The 23243-nt window shown below is 41.1% G+C and overlaps 2 protein-coding genes and 1 long non-coding RNA gene across 13 annotated transcripts in view; 2 read left to right on the top strand and 1 right to left on the bottom strand.

Moving 5' to 3' along the window:
* The window catches only part of AGAP1 (ArfGAP with GTPase domain, ankyrin repeat and PH domain 1), a 319294-nt gene that overhangs the window by 28267 nt on the left and 267784 nt on the right, over positions 1 to 23243 (top strand). For all 7 annotated transcript variants that reach the window (XR_014502416.1, XR_014502417.1, XM_083400967.1 and 4 more), the window contains exons 2-3: positions 6952 to 7010; positions 12759 to 12846. Coding sequence is in view for 5 of the 7 variants with exons in the window: in XM_083400967.1 (XP_083257093.1) it covers positions 6952 to 7010; positions 12759 to 12846 (147 nt within the window). In the remaining 2 variants the exon portion in view is untranslated. The remainder of the gene's footprint in view (positions 1 to 6951; positions 7011 to 12758; positions 12847 to 23243) is intronic.
* Positions 1 to 23243, bottom strand: part of TRPM8 (transient receptor potential cation channel subfamily M member 8) — a 298169-nt gene that overhangs the window by 107764 nt on the left and 167162 nt on the right. The window lies entirely within an intron of this gene.
* Positions 13519 to 20422, top strand: LOC310659677. The gene is made up of 2 exons (XR_014502928.1): positions 13519 to 18204; positions 18597 to 20422. It is a non-coding gene; the product is annotated as an uncharacterized lncRNA (long non-coding RNA).

Genomic DNA, 23243 nt, shown 5'->3' with positions numbered 1-23243 from the left:
TAGTCATTGTTGGTTTTCTCCTCCATGAATTTGTCCAGTCCTCTTAAAACCATCCAGGTTTGTGGCCATCATTGCCTCCTGCAGTTTGGTCTGCAAGGCTAGGTCCCACTAAGATACTAACTCATGGAGCCAAAAGGTCCCCACCCTGCTTTAGAAGCAATACTTCTTGATCTTTGCCATCCACGTTATACTAGGACTAGCTTCTGTTTGCCATTTTTCATGAGAGATGACTGATGGAATGGAACAAAACAAAAGAGAGAGAATTCCTGTAAAGTCAAGTCAAGTAGACTTTATTTGCGTAGCCGACAGGCCATAGCATCAAAGGACAAACACCAACAAAAATACATTACAAATATGGTTACCATAAAATCTTGTGACTTATTAAAACCCTAGGTAAATTAATAATCTCAGTACTTAAAACTTGGCAGAGGTAATAAAATAATAATAATAAAACATAATGATAATAATCATAAGATCCTAGGCGAGGAATCCGGGTGACGACACTGGTGTCATTCAGATAACAGCTCTCAGTCTCATTGCTCTCTCGATAAATTTGGCAACCTTCTCTGTTGCCGAGCTGTTCTGGTGGACTAGAAGTGAGAACAATTTGGCTTCACAAGAGTGGCCCGGGATGGAGCGGTGTAATGGTCTCATCCCTGAGATCTTTATATAGGGAGCAAGACAAGAGAACTTGTGACACCGATTCCTGTAAACCATGGCCATACCTCCTGTTGTTTACTCCTTGGTTTTTAGATTGGTCAGGAAATCCAAACTTCTTCTCCCTTGTCAACAGTTCGTGTTGCTTTTTAGTCTGCCTTGAGTAAACATTTGTACCTTTTCAACCTTTCACATCGCAACTTTATTTATCCTCTGCTTAATGTATTTATTGAGTACATTTTACTCAAAGCATTGCCATAACCAACTGTCACATTCACAGTTGATGGGGAATGAGTGGATAATCTTGAATACTAATTACACATCTGTCACTCTGCTGAGAAGTAATTAGGCAATTCTACTTAGCAGATCAAATCCTTTAACTATGGTAGCATTTTGAAAAACTATACCCCCTCATTCACTCTTCAATTTCATATTGGATATGAAATCTAACACAACACTCATTCTTAAAGAGAGGATTCTATTTCATGTTAAATAATTCTCCTTTTTGAGCCTCATTCTTTAACCACCTTGCGATATTGTGAGAAGGAACTATTAGGAGTGTCAGTGCCCTCTCCACTTGGGAGTTCAAGAGATTGCACTATGAAGTCCAAAGGGACATCAGCCTAATGCAGTTCCAGCTAGACTTAAATACATTAATACCTTTTATCTCCATATCATACTGCATTAAATGTTCCTGTTAATAACATGTTGTAGTTGCTTAGAACGGTTGCCTTGTATGTGAAGAAGTGTGCATGCACATGAAAAACTCATACCAAGAACAAACTTAGTTGGTCTCTAAGGTGTTACTGGACTATATATATATGTATATGATGTATATGTATATGTATATGTATATGTGCCTTTCACTGTTAGACCATGATGTAGAACTTGTAATGTCTATACAGTGGTACCTCGGGTTACATACGCTTCAGGTTACAGACTCTGCTAACCCAGAAATAGTACCTTGGGTTAAGAACTTTGCTTCAGGATGAGAACAGAAATCGCGCTCCGGCGGCGCAGCGGCAGCGGGAGGCCCCATTAGCTAAAGTGGTGCTTCAGGTTAAGAACAGTTTCAGGTTAAGAATGGACCTCCGGAATGAATTAAGTTCTTAACCCGAGGTACCACTGTACCTAGATACTGTAGCTACAAAGATCAGAGTTAAAATGACTTCATTTCATGAACAATGGTCCTTTTGCATGCTTTTGTGGTGGTTTTAAGGTATGTATCAGTTGGACATATTGATACAGTATTTGGATACATTATGAAGCTTTTAAGAAACTGTCTAGTTTAATTCTACCAGATTTTGCAGAAGTAGTGTTTTTTTAATCAAGGTTGTTGCTGGACCATACCAAAGTTATGCAAGAGAAGGCATTCAGGAGGCAGTTAACACTTAATTCTTCACTGATGTAAATTACATTCAAGACATGGATGCTATAGAATAAAGGATTGTATCAAAATTAGAACTTTTAGGTCATGATGCGATTAAAATGGAAATATTTGAAAGTGGATTGTTTTAGTGTATTTACTTTTTGTAAGCTATCTTGGGAGAGCTTGACTCTGAAAGTTGGCATACGCATTTCTTAAATAAGTATACATAAATCCTTACTGAGAGTTCTTTGCAAATGTTACTGATTGTGAGTGTACTACTACTACTAAAAGGTAAAGGTACCCCTGACCATTAGGTCCAGTCGTGATCGACTCTGGGGTTGCACGCTCATCTCGCTCTATAGGCCGAGGGAGCTGGCGTTTGTCTGCAGACAGCTTCCGGGTCATGTAGCCAGCATGACTAAGCCGCTTCTGGCGAACCAGAGCAGTGCATGGAAATGCCGTTTACCTTCCCGCCGGAGCAGTTCCTATTTATCCACTTGCACTTTGATGTGCTTTTGAACTGCTAGGTGGGCAGAAGCAGGGACCGAGCAATTTATATACTGTTATTCATAAAAACCCACCAAAATGGTTTACAACATAATAAAAACCATGTAAAAAATAAATATACTGTCCTGAGCAAAATATTCTCTGAGGTAGGTTAGACTGAGTATATGACTGACCCACAGTCACTTAATGGGTTTCACAACTGAATGAGGATTCAGGCTCCCTGGTTCTAGTCAGATGCTACCCGCTAGACAGGGGCCTTTGCCACAAACTGTTTGGTGGAGATGCCTGCAAGAAATAGTTATTTCAATATTTTTTTTGGGGGGGGGGAATGCAAAAAAGACATGGAAGGGGGTAAAACAGGGAAAGAAGGAAAAACCATTTCCTCCCTTAAATTTTCTGTTCCCCGCCCTGAGCCTTCCCATCTCTAGGTACCGTATTTTTTGCTCTATAAGACTCACTTTTCCCCTCCTAAAAAGTAAGGGGAAATGTGTGTGCGTCTTATGGAGCGAATGCAGGCTGTGCAGCTATCCCAGAAGCCAGAAGAGCAAGAGGGATTGCTGCTTTCACTGTGCAGCGATCCCTCTTGCTGTTCTGGCTTCTGCGATTCAGAATATTTTTTTTCTTGTTTTCCTCCTCCAAAAACTAGGTGCGTCTTGTGGTCTGGTGCGTCTTATAGAGCGAAAAATACGGTAAGTGGCAGTGACCTGCGGCATTGGGAAGACAGGAGAGCAATGCAGGCTTGCCAGATGCTACTTTCTTCAAGTACAGCAGGGGGTCAGTGAATGCACTTCCCTGACTTCTGCAGAGCTAGGAACAAACTGCCTGCACTTTTAAAGATGGGGAGAGGAGCCAGGAATAATATGCAGATCAGATGTGGATCACTTCAGAATCATTACTCTTACTAGATTCCATGATGCTGTGATCTGAGGACTATTTACTTCTTCCTTATTTTTCCAGATAATAGCTGTCTGGAAGCAATTGCATCATTGTATTTTGTAGTTAGCAGCCATATATGCCACTACTAGAATCCTATTCGTTTGTTTCTATACTTTCCTATCAGGAGTTTTCTATTTAAAGCCATATATAATATTTTTCTCTCTTCAGTGCACGCTTTTATGTTAAATACTGTCATGTGTTGATGGAAGTGGGTTAAAAATATTAGACGGTTTCAGGTCAGAGGCAAAGAAGATGCCAGATGTACTGAAATAGCCAGATGATTAAGAACTAAACTAGTATTAAGGTCATGGTCTGAATTAAATAGGGGAGAGATTAATGCTTGCAATAATTCAACTGTATGCCAGATGGTGGCCTTAGTAATTTTAGTGATGGCACAAAAGTATTTTGTTAGCATTCACAACTTTTTATTTAGGTATTTTGACCACCATTTACAAGATGATCTGAGACAGAAAACATCTAAGGGCTATAACATGCATTGTGTAAATTAAAACACACACCACTATCTGGTGGAACGCTCTGTCACAAGAGACTAGGGCCCTGCGGGACTTGACATCTTTCTGCAGGGCCTGCAAGACAGAGCTGTTCCACCAGGCCCTTGGCCAGGGCACAGCCTGACCCCCTCCTTTGGCAATCCTCACAGAACTCTAGCCCAGTGGTTGCCATTAATCTGATTTGAATTGATTTTATAATGAAATGATTTTAGAATGTTGTATCATTTTACTGTTGTTAGCTGCTGTGAGCCCGGCTTTGGCTGGGGAGGGAGGTATATAAAGACAATTTATTATTATTATTATTATTATTATTATTATTATTATTATTATTTTATTTAAGGCTTATTAACTTTAAGCATGGATGCATTTATACACATGCAAAGTTCTTAGGGGAGAGTAATTTGAAAAAGTTAAGTTTGAAAGATTCACAGTTGCAATTGACTGTTTTATTCCTTTTTTATATTAATTTTACCAAACTATCCCCTTTTGGTAATACAGTTGTACCTCAGCTCCCAAACACCATGGGAGTCAAAGGTTTCAGCTCCCGAAGAATTGAAAACCAGGAGTGTTCCAGTTTTTGAACATTCTTTTGTAAGTCGAATGTCCAATGCAGCTTCCGATTGGCTGCAAAAAGCTGCAGCCAATCAGAAGCCGCACTTTGGAAGTCGAATGGACTTCCAGAACAGATTCTGTTTGACTTCCGAGGTACAACTGTAGAAGATTTTCCAGCTCACATCACTGGTAGGGAGGCAGATTGCTAAGGTTTCCAAGCCCATGCAAGGTTAAACCAGTTCATTAAATGTGTGTTCCAGAAGCCAGTGTCTAGAAGGTCAAGGCAACTGATGCTCAAACTTCTTAACTAATCTCGGTAATCTCCTGTGCTTCTTGAATGGATGTTGGGAGTCTTGAAGGGTATCTCAGGATACGTATATCTTAAAAACCTTAGCGTAAAGCACTTAAGACACTTTTCTGTTGAAGATCTATGCTTCAACATGTAGATCTTTTGAATAATTCAGCCTTGTTCTTGATGCTTTGACTTTGGGCTGCCCAAAAACTTGAACATGGGCCCTTGGGCTCCTTTGGGAGGTGGGGCAGGAAATAGTAGTGCTAATGGACTACCTTGTAGTAGTAGTAGTAGTTATATACAGTGGTACCTCGGTTTACAAACTTACTTCGTTCCGGAGGTCCGTTCTTAAACCGAGGCGTGCTTTCCCTAATGAGGCCTCCCGCCGCCGGTGCCCTTCCACTGTTCAGATTACGTTCGTAGACCGAGGTAAAGTTCGCTAACCGGAACACTACTTCTGGTTTTGCGGAGTTCGTATACCAAATAGTTCATAAACAGGGCTGTTCTTAAACCGAGGAACCACTGTACTTGGTAATACTTTTCAACCCAAATCTTCCTAAGCACATGCCTTTACTTTACAAAAAAAACCACAAAAAAATCAAAATGGAACAGATGCTGTCCCCATTGGGTGGCAAAATAGCTGCACATAGAATTGTTTTTAAAAAGAAGAAAAAAGTTATGAAACAGAAGTGTACATTCTTAATGTATATGTGAAATATGGAAATGTGAAAACAAGACAGACATTTCTAATTAATTGAATAGCCATGCACTTACTATTTTAAGGAAGCAAATTGTGTCTTAAAAACCATGATTTAATTTATTTATTTTTTAAATTGGGTGTTAACATGAAAGGAATAGTTTATGTGTCTAGAGACCTATATCTATATGCATGTTAGGGCATGAGTTTGACTAAACTGCGAGAGGCAGTGGAAGACAGGAGTGCCTGGCGTGCTCTGGTCCAGGGGGTCACGAAGAGTTGGACACGACTAAACAACAACAGGGCAAATAATGTTACTGTGCCATGCTGGCCGTTAAGTGGTTTCTAATTTTGGCATTTCCTTCCTTATTTTAAAATAAGGAAACATGTTCCTGTATGAGGTACCTCAGAGTAGATATCACCTATGATTCATTCTGGTATAAGTAATGGGTGCAAAATGGCAACGGAGAGTAGTACTTAGGATTAAACACCATACATATTTTGGACTTCTGTTGCTATTCCAGAAGAACTGCAAAAAATAGAATAAGGATGTCTAGGTAGAATAAGCTTGAGAATTTGTATTAGCTACAACTTGATGCATCTGATTGTGAAAGTGTATTGACTTTGCCACTGTATGGTTAATGGCACATCCAGTTCTAAGCATGTATATGTTCATTATTGGCCTAGAGGATAAGCAGGCTAATAAAATTAGGAGGGTACACTAGTCACTCTTGCTGATTACAGGGCTGGATACGGCAGTTACTTCCATGTAATGCTGCTGTCTATCCTCCTCATTCATGTCAACTTGGCATATCTTTACCGAAAGTGAAAGGTATTGCTTTAGCTGCAGTGATGCACATTACTATATTTTGCCTGCATAATATTAATAAATGGCAAAGCCTTAGGTGCATAAACTTAAGCTGTTAAGATTCTAAATTAATGGGCAAAGCATACATGACTATCACCATAATCTTACAGTTAAGTGTGCTTAGCACAGAAAATGACATGCATCACAGAGCTATCTGTTTTTCAGAAATGAGCTGTCACTGAACAGAGCTATGAAATAGAAGGGTTTTCTTATTAAAATATAACTTGATGGGAATCAAAGATTATTTGCATGGGTAGAAGTGCCTTTTTTCTTGTACAATTTGCCCATCCAATTCTGCTGACCCCCCCTTTCTGCTGCAGGCCACTCATGCCTCATCTTTTCAGGGAAAGTCCCCCAAATCTCAAAAACAGTTTTGACAGGTGCAGGGGCTCCAGTGGGGATGCGGGTGGGTGGGAAATCCCCATTATGCAGCAGAGCTCTGCTCTCACTTTGGGCCCAGGCAATAGATAATAACATGAAAATAAGTTAAGTCACCTGTAACAATTATTTAGTACTGATGTATGGTTAAAATGCTTTATTAAAAAATGTTCAATTTTACAGATGCCTTTGTAAATAGCCAGGAGTGGACACTAAGTCGATCTGTGCCAGAACTCAAAGTGGTAAGTAACATTTCAGTACACTACTTTTAGTTTGTTTCTTAAGTTATTTGGTTTAATGCATGTTGACACTGCAGATGAAAGATTTGTTTCTTTCACTCATTTAGTTGAACTCCTACTCTGAATGGCTCTGTACCATGTCAGGTTCTAAAGCTTTCTCAGGAGGTTCTAAAGCTAACTCAGGAGAAAAATATGTTTATGTTTGGGTTGACTACTTGGCACTGATACTGGGACCTTTGCTGGTATCAACGTCAAGCTCACCAGCCTGTTGTTTTTTGGGTCTTATCCTCCTCCCCCCTTTTGAAGATGGTGTAGCACTCTTGTCAAAAAGCTGGAAGTGGCCTTTTCTCTTCCTTGTGGCCAGGTGAAAGATCTTGCTAGTCTTTGCTTTCTCTTTAAAATAATATTTGCTTTTTTGTGTTGTGAAAGCTGGAGGTTGTGGGTTATTACAAACTATAGTCAATTTTATTTAAAATCATTGATTATGAAGCAGGCCTTTTACAAATGAAAATGATTGATAAACCCATTCTGGTCATACAGCACAATAAACAGTAAATGTGAAACTAAATACAGTGGTGCCTGACAAAATTAATTCGTTCTGCAAGTCTCTTCGTCTAGCAGTTTTTTCGTCTTGCGAAGCAACTCTATTAGCGGATTAGCGCTATTAGCGGTTTAGCGGCTATTAGCGGCTATTAGCGGCTATTAAAGGCTTAAGGGATTAGCGGATTAGCTGCTAAAAGGCTATTAGCGGTTTAGCAGCTTAGAAAAAGGGGGTGGGGAGCGAAAAAAAATCTCAAGACTCGCAAGACATTCTCGTCTTGCGAAGCAAGCCCATAGGGAAATTCGTCCTGCGAAGCGCATCGAAAAACGGAAAACCCTTTCGTCTAGCGGGTTTTCCGTCTTGCGAGGCATTCGTCTTGCGGGGCACCACTGTACTGGCAAAGTTGTCCTCTCTGATGTGCAGGAGAGGGGAGGTGGAAGTTCACAAGCCTGAGGCTTTGCTCTAGCTTGTTCTAGTTCATGCATGTACTGCTAAGCCATGGTTTAGCTCAGCATTAAAACATGGTTGAATAAGAATGTTTTTCTTATTTTCTGAAGTATTCTATTTAGTGTAATATACAGTCGTACCTTGGAAGTCAAACGGAATCCGTTCCGGAAGTCTGTTTGACTTCCAAAATGTTCGGAAACCAAAGCACGGCTTCTGATTGGCTTCAGGAAGCTCCTGCAGCCAATCGGAAGCCGTGGAAGCCCCACCGGATGTTCGGCTTCCAAAATCCACCTCAACCTGGTATTTCTCATTTGGGTTTACGGCGTTCGAGAGCCAAAATGTTCGAGAACTAAGCTGTTCGAAAACCAAGGTTTTGGTATATGTTAGTTGGGATGAGTCAAGGCTCCTTTCAGATTGAAGTACTATAAGATTCTTATTCCTTATGTGTGGCCTGAGGGAGCAGAACAAGGTAAAGCATATTGTCTCCAAACAGCGTGCTTATTTCTCTAATTATTGTTTCTACTTTGGTATTATTTGTTTTTAAATTTTAATTATAATATAGTTATTTTTGCCATCTGTTTTTGTGTACACATACTGAATATAACTGCATTGTTACTCTTTTTAGTGGCTCAACTGCAGTTGGGTTTTGATTGCTTCAGTTAATCTTAGTACTAATTGAAGGGTTTGTTCTGTGTTCCAGAAGTAACTGTTTGAGGAAGCTGCTTTTATAATGTCTGAGACACACCCTGAGCTATTATGTATAAGAATAGAAAAAGGAGCTAATTATAAGTACCATTGCAGCATCCGTTAACTGTAGTTAATTATACCTAGTAGCCTATTAATGGAAATGAAACTATAGTCTTTCTGTCTTGCACAACCACCGTTTTGCAGAGTGTTTAATTTATATAGTTAATAGGTTAATTTAAATAGCTAAATTAAAACAAGCCAACTTCAGTCTGTTTTTGAAACTGGCTTGTTATCTGAAGAAGTGTGCATACCAATAACTAACTTAGTTGGTCTCTAAGGTGCTAATGGAAGGAATTTTTTTATTTTGTTTCATTTATTTTGTTTTGTTTCAGCTAACGCTGGATGTTAACCACAGTTCTGGATCCAAGCATGAACAAATGCAGAAGCTAGAGCTTCTAAACCATGATTTAACATGGCATTAAAATGATAGTTTCTTCAGTGCAGAATATTGCATTGCAAAAATAGGAAAATGGGAATAAGATGCTGTAGAAAAAGTATAGAGGTATTTCAAAGAGTGAGTCTACAATGTTACACTTTTGTCATCGTGTTGAATAAGAGAAATGCTTAAATGCAGAATTCCGCAAATGCACTAAGGGTGTTAGGAACGCACGGAGGTGAACAAGTTACTCTGAAGTGGTACTTGAAGGTGGAAGCTAATTGGAGCTAGCAGGGGTCCTAGGCTAAAAGGAGAAATACCAGGTTGAGGTGGATTTCTTCCTCTTTTTGCTTTGTCAGCTTTCCAGGAACTGTTCAAGGGAAGCTTCTTCTGAAGATTGGTCAGGAAATTCAGCTGGTACAGAATGGGTCTTTTCTGCAGTGGCTCCCCATTTGTGGAATGCTCTCCCGAGGGAGGCTCGCCCGGCACCTTCATCACATATCTTTAGGCGCCAGGCAAAAACTTTCCTCTGTAATCAGACCTTTGGCTGCTTACATCTTTTAAATGTGTTGTGGGAGAGGGTGGGGGTGTTATTGGTTTGTTTTGGTTCTTGTTTTGATTATGTATTTTGTACTTGTATTTTTTAATCTTGTATTTTTTATGTTGTGAAGCGCCCTGAGATCTACATATGGATGGAGGGTGGTTGTAGCAGACTCACCCTGCTAACTGCACCCAATTACATATAGCAGACCCACCGCACAGTACACCAGTTAAACCAATTTGTACAATTAACACAGGCTAACTTGTGAGAGGGAAACTTTGATTCAGAGAGTCTCAGGCAGGAGTTGATAAACAAGTTTTATTCACACAAAAAGGGGTTTGGTGAAACAAAGTTGGGTCAGGAGGTGTGTTCTTTCAGGTAGAAGTTAAGTTATTACTTAAACTACCATATTTTTTGCTCTATAAGACTCACTTTTTCCTTCCTAAAAAGTAAGGGGAAATGTGTGTGCGTCTTATGGTGTGAATGCAGGCTGCGCAGCTATCCCAGAAGCCAGAACAGCAAGAGGGATTGCTGCTTTCACTGCGCAGAGATCCCTCTTGCTGTTCTGGCTTCTGAGATTCAGAATATTTTTTTTCTTGTTTTCCTCCTCCAAAAACTAGGTGCGTCTTATGATCTGGTGCATCTTATAGAGCGAAAAATACGGTAAATAAAAATGTCACAGGCTTAAACACAGTATATGGACAGCTTTCTTAAACTTCAGTTACTCAGTAATCAGTTGTTACATTTCAGTCTCTGTTACTTCTCTCTTTTGCTTAGTTATGGCAGGTTAATGCTTTTAAAACAGCACAGGTTCCTTCACCATTTATTCCTTTGGTTCATGAGCAAGGGCCACTTTCTGTCAGTTACCTGCTCTCTTAACAATCCCCCTCCTGAGGTCTTCCAATTAGCATAACAGACCCAGGGAATCCCCTCACCCCTCCTGACAGGAATGAGGCCATAGCTGTTCAATTTACAGATTTGAAAATAAGGGACTGGCAGCCTCAAAAATAAGGGACCAGCAGCCAAAATAATGGATTTTAGTCAACCAGCTGAAATACTGGTTAAAAGGGACCAGATAATTTGGGAGAGCGGCGCCGGTTTTTAGCCCTTTGTTTCCAGAGGTTGCTGCTCAAGACACCAGCCGATGAAACACTGCAATTAAATAACTACAAGCAGCAACCACTTTTCACACAAAACAAAGTCCAAGCTACGAAGATGCTGCTGCAGTTCTGTATCTTTTCTCTTGTGCTCCATCTGCAGCTCTCAGTTCCATCAGGCGGGGCGGGAGGAAGGGGGGGAAAATAGCGCCCGCAGTAAACCCACAAATCAGACCATCTATGCTAGTCTACCACTACAAATCTATGGTCCTCCCTCCGCTTTCCCCCTCTATGGTTAGCCCTTGGAACACCTTCCCGTGCCTCCTCCTCCTCCTCCTCTCTCTGAACTGCTTTCTCTATGGTTGCCCTCGCTCTCCTCTCAAGGCTCCTCAGTCCTGGCGATGAGGGGCTCCCGGGGGCCGAGGCTGGTGAGAGGGGGGTGGGCCAGGCAGCCAAGCAACACAGTTGGAGCCTCCCTCCTCCCTGGCCAGCAGGGAGGGAGGGAGAGGGGATGCTTCCTTTGAAACCCGGGAAGTTTAAGGGACATCATCAATAAGGGACAGCAACGGGACACAGTGCTGGGATAAGGGACTGTCCCGCCAAATAAGGGACAGTTGCCAGCTATGGATGAGACCCAGGGAGTCCACTTTCCCACAGCTTCTGCCTCTCCTGGCTCACTCAGCCCTCCCAGTAACTTCCGTCTATCTTCCCCAGACTTTCACCCTGTCTTCCTTTCTATGTTGTGAGGCTCCTTCCTCATGCTATAGTCTCCTGAGAGCAGATGCTCAATTCAAATCAGACAAATCCTGTCCTTTTCTCCCATCTCAAATCCAGCCCTTATCCAACTCTCTGCCTCAGAAACGTCTCCTTTTATTTTCCCTTCCAAAGTGCTAGCTCCACCCCCTTCTGGCTGGCTGTCTTGGTAGCCAATCAGAGAGGGGCTCCATCCCTTTGGTGGAATTCCGAGGCACCAGACGCTGGTCTGGCTCAGCTGTCCGTCACAGCGGTATACAAATTAAATAAGTGAATAAAAGCAAGACTCTCCCAAGTCATGCCTGTCCAAATCTTATTTTAGTGAGGAAATCCCAGTCATTGAAATACTTGTGTTTTCCAAATCCTGTTATGGCCAGGAACTCCTCACCACTGTGAGGCTTTTCCTTCCTCAAGTATTGTGGTATCCAGGAAGCCTGCAGTGCATTGTGAGGCCGTGGTAAAAGGTAAAGGACCCCTGGACAATTAAGTCCAGTCAAAGGTCACTATGGGGTGCGGCGCTTATCTTGCCTTCAGGCCAAGGGAGCTGGCATTTATCCACAGACAGGTTTCTGGGTCATGTGGAAACCGGATCATAACTAAACCGCTTCTGGTGCAACAGGACATCATGATGAGTGCCAGAGCGCACGGAAGCGCAGGGACGCGGGTGGTACTATGGTCTAAACCACTGAGCCTCTTGGGCTTGCTGATCGGAAGGTTGATGGTTCAAAACCATGCAACAGGGTGAGCTCTGTCCCAGCTCCTGCCAACCTAGCAGTTCGAAAGCACACCAGTGCAAGTAGATAAATAGGTACTGCTGAGCCAGGAAGGTAAACGGCATGAGACCATGACTGCCCCTGTTTGTCTTCCTCCACACCTATGGGCAGGTGCATGTTGCCTCCTGGCCCCTGCAATCTTCCTGGCCCCACAGACTATTGCTATGAGGTCGGGTGAGAGGTCTTTCTGAGGAGTCCCCCACAGGCTCAGAAGGGCCCATCTAATTCTGAAGTGAGATAAGTGGTTTTCCCTATTAGTGCACAGAGGACATTTACTGCTTTAATTCAGAATAGTAAACATAAGTTTAGCTTAGTACCTTTTCCCTTGCCTGATTATGCTTCCTGCTTCTGATGTTATTTGAAAGGATGTTATTTGAAAAGTAATTCATTTCCATTTGCAAATTTGTCAAGTGACATCTCCACTTGTAATAATTTGAAGTTAAAGTAAAAAAACCTTTCACCTTTTATCTCCACAGGGAATTGTGGGCAACTTAGCTAGTGGTAAATCTGCCCTTGTACATCGATATCTGACTGGGACGTATGTCCAGGAGGAATCACCAGAAGGTACAATGACTGATAGACCATTGGAAGCATGCTTTTATTAAACCTTTATGCTGTCTGTTAGCAACAGTATTTTGTGTGATATTAGCATACAAGGGTATTGTGTTAGAAATTGAAAACCTCCAGGTATAGGGTGGTATATAAATTCAATGAATGAATGAATGAAATTGGAATTTTGCATACTTGCCTCCACATACTCTTAAAAGGAGCAAGCTGGTAATAGCTAGCTTACCTTGTTTCACAAAGCGTACCCAACTGCAAGAAGTCTAAATGCTAGCAGAATGCTTCCCATTCCCCATCACAACTACTCTGGTTTTAGTTGTGAATTATTCATGTGGGCAATATTCTTAATCTGATTTCATAATTTGCCTCTTAAACTATTTGTGAGGACATCAGTACCAACTCATATTTTAGTCCTTTGCCTTACTGAAGAGGTTGAGAATATAATTTGCATGTCACTTGTTCACTTTATTGTTCCGCTCAATTTTTAGAAACAGCTATAAAAATAAAAAAGTTGTTAAAACTCTGATTATGGCTAATTAGTTGATTTCAGTTGAACAAAGTGGGTTTAGGTTTGAAATTGTATGAATAATAGTAGCATCTAATTAAGGTAACACTCACAAAAATTAATATCCTGATATTTTTATTCTCCTTATGAACTTTAAAATGCAACTGAGACACTGAATTTCTGGTTCCTTCTTTTCCTTACTGGCTGTTCCATTCTTTGCAGATATGGATGCAGGTAACTATATGTCCTCTTCATAGCAGCACTTGTTTTGAAGAGAGGAAGCAAAGCTTTTGTACGAGTTTCCCCCTGTTTTGTGTGCCATTTTGTTTCCCTTTGATTTTAAGTTACAAATGCATCCCACTGTCACTTGCTGTAGATGTCTTAGTAATAGTCATACGTAGAGTCATGTGTCTGTAACAACATCTGTTTGGAATTAACATTTCCTAAGGTGCTCTTAACTTCTGTATGCTAACAATAGTTACAAAGGGAACCCACAAAAGGCATTTGATTTTGACTCAGAGCCTTCTAACCCCAAAATCTCCCAAATCTTGCTTTGTTAATAGGACAGGGCGGGAGAACAGTTAAGTCCATGCTACATTCATTGTTGATTCACTGACTTCACAAGTCAAGGCTAAAGTATGAGAGAGTGCTACTCCAGTGTTTACAGTCTGCCAGAGATGCCTCAGTGTGGTTTTGCATCCATAGAGCAAGTAGTAGCGCTGTATAAGAAGCCACAAGAAGAACGCTTTGTACCTGCCCTCAGTTAAGCTGCATAGCAGATCTGAGCTGGTGGTAGTATGGGTTTTTTTGAGAGACTCTTAAAGCCCCCCGCCCCCCATTTTAATTGAAAGAGAGCTTTGCCTGTTTAAATATAGATAACTGCAGAGTGATTATGCTGTGTCAATACTGAGATTCTTATCTGGATAATTGTTCCAAGGTCAGAGCACTATATGTGTCACTTGCTGTTCACTTTTGCTTTCTTAATGAAAGTGCCAAAAATATTTGCTCAAAAGCCACTGAGGAAAACATATTGCATATGAGTTAGATGTAGAACCCCTAAACTCCCCCCAATTCATGATCTCTGATTAACTTTTGGGAAATGGGATACAGGAGAATCACTGAGTAAAACATATTTACTCTTGCTGACTGCAATACTGTGTGGCACGGTACTGGATAAAGCTCACAATTTTTAAAAATCATGTACTAAGGGACATGTTTATGGCATATAGCACCATAGGTTGAGCTTGCTGGTAAAAGTGTGCATGTCATGGGGTATAGTCCTTCCCACTGCTAGCAGAAAATATGAATGCATAATACGGAGCAAAGTAGGTGGAGTCACAGAATAAGCCAGACATTATGCAGCTTTTTTGCTATCCGTTTTGAACTAATGCCTTCATCCCCAGAAGATAGGTTGTTCCTTAGTTGTGCTATCTGTTTGCTTTTTTACTGGTCTTAAAGCAGGGCAGAAATTGAGGCGGGAATCTGTAGTTATTAGCTAACATGTCACTCTTATTTCTACACCTTTCCCCACAACTAGTTAGTTGATTGTTTTTCAATTTCTTTAGGAGAAATTGAAATGCTGTTATGATTCTCCCTGATCTGTCCTCACTTTTTAACCTTAAAAGGATAAAAAAATAAAAATAGTTGGGTCATGAAGACAGTATATAAAAAGAAAGTGTGTTTTGTAAGCCAATTGTATGCATCTGAGGGCTTATCTAATGTCTCTTAACATAGATAGACTTGTCAAACAATATATGTCTCCTAAAAGATTACTCTCTTCCATGTTGGCTATCGGAGTTATATTCCAACCCATCGGGAGGGCCCCAGGTTGAGGAAGGCTGGCAAAAATACATAGGCAGAGAAAAGGTTTATCTGTTGCCAACACTTCATAATGTGATAATGCCTTGCACATCATTTTTCCAATATGGAGGTGATCTCTGTGTATGAAAAATGAAGGTGCCTAAATGTAATTGTGTTAGCTTTCAGATCCCTATAAAGCTTTTTTTTATGATGTCTCCAATGCATTGTAAAAATGAGAATGATTTGTAGTAGCTGAATATAATTGAAAGTATGTATATTTACATATATCTAATATCTGTAGTTTGGTCATACCTTTGCTAGGACCAACCAGGTAAGGCACAAATTAGGGCTTGCGGCAGGGGAACAAGGAAAAATACCACTCCCCCATACAAAGATTAAGCTAGGTAAGGCCAGCTTGTAGACTCAGTTCTAAGATGAAGACTGCATGTTAAATTGGTCCCTCCCCAATGCTACAAATGTATGGTCATTCATTCTGGGGTAAAGAAGCAATCTTATTCCCAGTTTCTAAGCAACTAAAGTCTGAATTGTAACTTAGATCTGTCTTGCACTTTAAACAAACAAACTATATCGGTTCTTGCGTGTGTAGACTACCTTTTGCTTCTGCATACTTGGATGTTTCTGAATATTTCTGTGAGAAAAAAAATACCTAACTTGGGAGTTGGGTAGGGAATTTGTGTTATGATTATGACAAGGCTTGAGTGATTTAGCAGCATAGCCACTCTACTGATTATTGGAAATTGCTGTATGTTTACTTTTGGTGATGGGAGTGTTATAGACTGGTATCTGCCTGTTTAATCTGATCATTCTAATACTGAGTAGCAATTTTAAGAATGCAGGAATTGTATATAAGGGCTACCACAGGACCAGTAAAGTATTTAAAGAAATAATTAGCATTGTTCCCAGGAGCATAGTCTACCAGCCATGTTCCTGGGAATCATGCTGTCATGATGCCACATCATTCCCATTGAACCATTCTGTGATACACTCTGGGCCAATATTAAAAATGTGATAAAACATCAAACATTAAAAACTTCCCTAAACGGGGCTGCCTTCACATGTCTTCTAAAAGTCAGATAGTTGTTTATTTCCTTGACATCTGATGGGAGGGCGTTCCACAGGGCGGGCACCACTACCAAGAAGGTCCTCTGCCTGGTTCCCTGTAACTTCACTTCTCGCAGTGAGGGAACTGCCAGAAGGCCCTCGGAGCTGGACCTCAGTGCCCGGGCAGAATGGTGGGGGTGGAGACGCTCCTTCAGGTATACTGGTCTGAGGCCGTTTAGGGCTTTGAAGGTCAGCACCAACACTTTGAATTGTGCTCGGAAACGTACTGGGAGCTCTATTGCCAGTTCATTTTTTCATTAGAGGAAAGAAAGAGGAAACCTTCTTAATAGCTGCTCTCATAATGATTGGCTCACCACCCTTCCCAACAAATGAAAAGATTTCACTGCCATCCCAAATGGTCAGACAACTTAGGTCCAATGCTAATTTCTACTACATCCTTGAAAAACCCTATGATTCCAAAGATGGGTTATAGAAGAAATCTAAACAAACAAACAAAAAAAAAACGTATGAAAGAAAACCTAAAAGTTGTAAAATACTTTAAATAAGCAGCATAAAATCCTCAGCCAGGTGCGGAGGAAGGGGTGTGTGGTAGGGGCGGTTCGTACCGGGTGTCACCACTGAGGGTGGGTGACAAAATGCCAGTTTAAACAAGCATCCTCATTTATAATGCATTATAGGAGTCCAATGTGGAAATTACCAGAATATGAATAACTGAATCTAAGCTATCTCTCCAGATAGTGCTGCAAGTTATGAAAGTTGCTCTGTTGCATGGAGACTACCCACAGGTATGCAGTTACACCCCAGGAGAATCCCCTAGACTGTGAAGCTTTAGGGTAGGAGTGGGGAACCTGTGACCTTTCAGATGTTGTTGGAATATAATTCCCATCTTCCCTGACCATTGACTATGCTTGTTGGGTCTGATGGGAGTTGGAGTCCAATCTGGAGTCCAACATCTGGAGGGCCGCAGGTTCCCTATCCCTAGGTTTATTGGCTATCATCTAGTCTGTTAAAAAGCCCAAGCACTAATTCAGTAATTCCACTGTCTCACCTGTGTAGTAGTCCCCCAGTACTATCTTCTGGAATCTCCCACCCAAGCCAAAACTGAACAGCCACAATATGATATTCCCCCTCTCCTCCGTAGAAAGCCTGCCAAGAGGGAAGATATGGTCAGTGGTATTGAAATTTTCCAAGATGTCTTAGAAAATAAACAGGGCTGCATACTCCTCTTTCTCTTATGATAATCCCGTTCTACTCCATTGTTAATGGTACATGGGGTGCCTCAAGGTTTCATTTTATGCCCCATGCTATTTGACATCAGCATGAAGTGATCTGGGCTAAAGTGTCACCATGATTTGGATGATATTTTGCCCTACCTTCCTTTCCGTCTGGTAGTTCCAGGAGGAGTGTTGAACTTCTAAATTGATGTCTAGAGGCTTTTCTGGGTTGGATGAGACTAAAGAAGCTGAAGTTTAATTATGTAAGATAGAATTAAGATAGAAGATTCAGGTGGGGATCTTTGATGGGTTGCACTTGCCCTGAAGGATCTGTTAGAAACTGAGATATGAAAACTAGGAGCTAAATGGCACCTTAAACCTAGCTTATGGGTGCAACAAGGGAGTGTCTAGGTGCATTTTTTTATAACAAGAAAACAAAGCTGAAAATGAATGAACTGCAGCTAAAATATTATGTTCAATTTTCACATGTTCTAGTCCTTCCCCTGCGCACCCTCTTAATATTCTTAAGAGGGTCTCTTCTCCAGTCTTCAGAGAGTAGCTGGAAGTGGGGAGGCAGAAAAAGGTCCATCTTTCCTTTTACTCTGCAGTTTTAATCTGAAATCTTAGGCCCAGAGCTCAGAAACTACTTGTGCTAATGAAATTCCCTGTCACAAAAAGTGCCTGGAACAATGGGAGTTTGAACACTGACCAGGCTCACAGCTTGGGTATGTTTCTGGACTCTTCTCTAACTGATAAGTGTTGAACTGTTTCTTTAAATTTAAAGGTTCATTATTGTTTCACCCGATGTGTATACCTTTAAGGGGCCAGAGCAAGGGCCAGAGCAAACTGACGAGATCCAGCTTTACAGCTGTGAAGCATAGCAGGTGCTGCTGAGTTGCATTGATTAAGCTGTGTTGGGAATAGGCTGCAGTATATAAGGAGCAGCACCTAGCTCTGCCATTCACCCCTGGGGATGGGTTGGTGGTTGGGTCTGGTTTGTTTGTAGATGTTTTTAGTGTAAAAGGAGTTTTTGTTTTTCTTATTAAAACCTTGTTTAAGTTATTTTTGAGTCCTTTACTTTTTCTAATGCATGGTCTCCCCAGCAAGCTCTCTGCAGCGTTACTACACTGCGAAAGGCCAACAATAAGTTCATGTGGTTGCAGTGCCCAGAGCTGTATTCAACCAACTTCAGTGGTACACCAGCTGTGACCCTACCTGGAGATGTTGGACCTTGCCATGGTTACTCACACACTGGACATCAGCAAAGAGCTCTGCCCAGGGCTGCCTTTGAAGATGCCTTGGAAGCTAGCACTGCCACACTCTGCAGCTCCCTGGCTTTTGTCTGGAGCAAGGTGATCAGATCAGATCTCACACTGATATTTTGCCACTTATACTGGTTGCCAGTGTGTTTCTTGGCTCAATTCAAAGTTCTGGTGATAACTTTTAAATCCCTGAACAATATCGGACCAAGTTACTTTAGGGACCACTTGCACCTATTTCAGCCTACCCATATCCTAATATCTATATCTGAAGCCTGTTGAGATGATTGCTGGTAAAAACTTTTGGGCACAAGGAACAGCACCCTTCTGAGGTGGCCACCATTTATGGAATTTAATTGCAATCAAATTCTGTCACTCACTTTTTTTAAAAAATAGCCCTAAAGACATAGTTGTTTTAGAGTGGCCTTTGGGGATTAAATGTGATGTTGGCAGTTGGATTAGAATGGTTGAGGCACATATCTAATGCTAGTTTTGACCTATGTTAGTCTGTGTCCTGTTTTGCATATCATGGTAAGCTAAACTATGCTTATTGGGATGGCATGACCACTCTGGCTTCCAGAGATGAACTCACACCTGATCTCCTCCTCCCTGGTCCTTTTAGCTCAGCTGAGTATGGCAGCTAAGTCAATGTTTGGTTTCGCATGTTGACTGAACCCAGGATTGTGGTTACACTCTCCTCTTTAACCACAGTTGATAGCCAATAACAAATCATGACAACAGATTGTCGTTCATGAGGAGAGAGCTCAACTATGATACTAGTGGTAAGCTTAGCTGCAGTGCAACATCAAGCTAAGCTGAAAGGTCCAAGGAGGAACAAAGTGGATGTGACCTCCCCAGAAACCAGCATGTTTGTGCAAAGTCATGGGTTGGCTTAGTGTTGCAAATGTTTTATTGCAATCTGATTTAATAGTTTTACTATTGTATTTTAATTGATTGACACTGATGTACTTTAGTGATTGTATAACACTTTATGAGACTGTTGTTATAAAAAGTAGTATCAATGAATGAATAATAAATACAGTGGTACCTCGGGTTACATACGCTTCAGGTTACAGACTCCACTAAACCAGAAATAGTACCTCTGGTTAAGAACTTCAGGATGAGAACAGAAATCGTGCTCCGGCGGCGCAGCAGCAGCAGGAAGCCCCATTAGCTAAAGTGGTGCTTCAGGTTAAGAACAGTTTCAGGTTATGAACGGACCTCAGGAACGAATTAAGTACTTAACCCGAGGTACTACAGTAGTAAACAATTTTTTCAGTCACATAATCATTAGGAAACTAATTGGCAATAATACCTGTGTAAAAGTACAGACCTGTTTTAATTTTCATGTTTTGGCATCATAATAGCTGTCAACTTTTCCCTTTTCTTGCGAGGAATCCTATTCGGAATAAGGGGATTTCCCTTAAAAAAAGGGAAACATTGACAGCTATGGGCATCATGACCTCTTTATAAATCCTTTTGTGTGAAATGCTTCAGCATCCAAGAATTGATTTAAAAGGAAACAGCTCATTTGTACTGGAAAACATTTGATGTAATTAGATACAGAGATCATATCTTTAGAGCTTATGTTATGCTAACTGGTATGCATTTCATATCAGAGAAACAATATTGCCCTTCAAGTCGAAGAAACTCGTGTGTCCTGTGTTATAAAGTTGCAGACAACCACATAATAAAACCTGTTACTACTTACTGTACATGGAGTGGGTGTGTGCCTGTGCAGCTACAACTAATATATCTGAATAATAACACAAAAGTCTTACTTTGAATTTTTATTTTTGTGTCAAGTTGACAAGAAGCCTTTAAAACCCGCTTATAAATGGTGTAGAGGTATTATTTATGATTTAGTGGGATATAATTATGTTAAATAGGGACATGGGTGGCGCTGTGGGTTAAACCACAGAGGCTAGGACTTGCTGATCAGAAGGTTGGCGGTTCGAATCCCCGCAACGGGGTGAGCTCCCGTTGCTCGGTCCCTGCTCCTGCCCACCTAGCAGTTCGAAAGCACGTCAAAGTGCAAGTAGATAAATAGGTACCGCTCCAGCGGGAAGGTAAACGGCGTTTCTGTGCGCTGCTCTGGTTCGCCAGAAGCGGCTTAGTCATGCTGTACGCCGGCTCCCTTGGCCAATAAAGCGAGATGAGCGCCACAACCCCAGAGTCGGTCACGACTGGACCTAATGGTCAGGGGTCCCTTTACCTTAATTATGTTAAATAAATAAAATAGAAATTTGTGAGATGGAGTAAATGAAGATAATATAAACAAACCCATTTGGTGCTTGCAAGATTTGGCTATCTGTATGTGCCATTTCTTACTGAGTCAGTGCACCTCTTGTGTTTGTCATCACATGAGATTTGCCTTTTACATTGAGAGCTGTTTCCAGTAATTGTTTTTATCCTTTTGTCACCAAAATAATAGTAAAAAATTACAACACCCAATTTAGGACGATGACTGAATATTGTAACGAGAGTCCATGTAGAAGAAGAAGAAGAAGAAGAACGAGAAGAAGAAGAAGAAGAAGAAGAAGAAAAGGAGATATTTGATTTTGGAGCTATATATCGGCATAACCTGGTGGTAGAAATCATTCAGATTTGTATCCAACACTGCTGTTCTGCTAGCAAGGAAGACACACACCTGCCCTCCCCACTGCTATACCCCCTGCACACCTTCAAATTCTGTTCCAGAGTGTTGAACACTTTGGAGCAGATTTTGAGGGCATGTAGAAAGGTGAAGTCACATTGTGCAAATGGAACACAGTGCATGCAGTGTTGGGTATGACCTTCAGTGTTCTATAAAATAGATGGAACTTCACTAGAGGCATGAGTTACAGTTTGTTAGAATGCAAAAAAGGATTATTAATCTCAAATTAAGCTCTCAACTCTTGAGTCACAGATCCTAACTTTTTGCTCTTTGACTAGATGAGTTGTGCTTCCTCCCATGAACAGAAGCTCTTCCTGAGTGAAAGTTAAGGAACCAAGTTCATGTTAATGTTTAGAGAGCTTTTTAGTTGCTCAAGCAAGGAGGCAAAGGGCAAATCATGTTGTGCCCCAGCACAACAGAATTTGCACAGTACATTTCATTTCTTTTATAGAAAAGTAATTTTATTGGGTTGTGTCCAGTTGTGTCCCTCTGTCCTACTGTTCCAGTGAAGGCATTAATTGGTGGAAAGGGTGGGGAAATGATTTTCACAGTTTTCCTCTTCAGACTCCTATGCACACACCTACACATCTGCCTAGAAAGTTGGGTAACCCTTTGGAATAATGTGGGATGTGGCATGATGAGTTGTAGAGAAAGGAAGAATTTGCAAAAATCACTCCCCCACACCACTCACATATGTCTTTGTTGCATCAAAGTGGTTTACAATTGGATGCACCCCATTGCATTAAATTATTTCACTTCTAAAGAACATGGCCATGAGAACACATTTTACCACATTTTACCCAAACACTAATTTATACATATATACATGAGTTACAGATAGCATTGATTGCTGCATTCATGTTTGATCAAAGCTCTTCAATTCCACTTGCTACGTACAAATCTAGGAAGACACTATAAGCTTAATTGGTTTTTATTTTTGTTTATTTTTTTCGTTTAAAGTGAACTGTTCTTATAAGAGTAAAATAAGCTGCTTTTGGATTTTTTTGCAGTGAATTCAGTTCTACAATTCAGGTATTATTTTTAACTTGCTACTTACTACAGTGGTACCTCAGGATGTGAACGGGATCTGTTCCGGAGCCCCGTTCACATCCTGAAGCGAACGCAACCAGCGTCTGCGCGGGTCGCGATTCGCCACTTCCACGCATGCGTGTGACGCCATTTTGACCATTTGCGCATGCGCGAGTGGCGAAACCTGGAAGTAATGTGTTCCGTTACTTCCGGGTCACAGCGGAGCATAACTCGAAAGCGCTCAACCTGAAGTGTATTCAACCCGAGGTATGGCTGTATATGGTATGCTGAAGTATGGCTTACCAAGGACGGCAGACACATGCTATGTGCCATAGAAGAGCTTTCAGTATTTTGCTCCTCCAAAGTGATGCAACAGCTGAGCCAAGGGTTGGTTTAGCATGTCATTCCAAACTGGTCTCATGGATCTCACCTCAGTAACCAAGAGCTTTAGGAAAGTTTGTACTTGGTCATAGCTCATGGTTAAGGAGCAGAGAGCTTAATCATGAGCCCAGGTTTGGCTGACCCTAAGCCAAATGTTTACTTAGCTGCTGCACTGCAGAGAGCTAAAAGAACTGGAGAAGAGCAAAGCAACTGTGGTGTTATTCCTGGGAGCATATATGTTCACACTAAGTCATGGATTGGATGGGAACATAACTGGTATGTGATACTGCGGCAATAATGGTTTTCTACTTAAAAAATATATATATTTAAGGAATATTTAAGGAAACACGCAAAATACTTAATATCTAAATGGAAAAGTGATTTAAATGCTATGAACCTAAGGATACAATCCTATAAACCCTTAGCTGGCAGTGTGTCTCACTAAGGTTAATGATAGTTACTTCTGAGTT

This window comes from Podarcis tiliguerta (genome assembly GCF_965153285.1).
Source record: "Podarcis tiliguerta genome assembly, chromosome: 1".
NCBI classification, from domain to species: domain Eukaryota; kingdom Metazoa; phylum Chordata; class Lepidosauria; order Squamata; family Lacertidae; genus Podarcis; species Podarcis tiliguerta.
The sequence above is the reverse complement of the archived record's forward strand: the minus strand, read 5'-3'. Positions and strand labels throughout refer to the sequence as shown.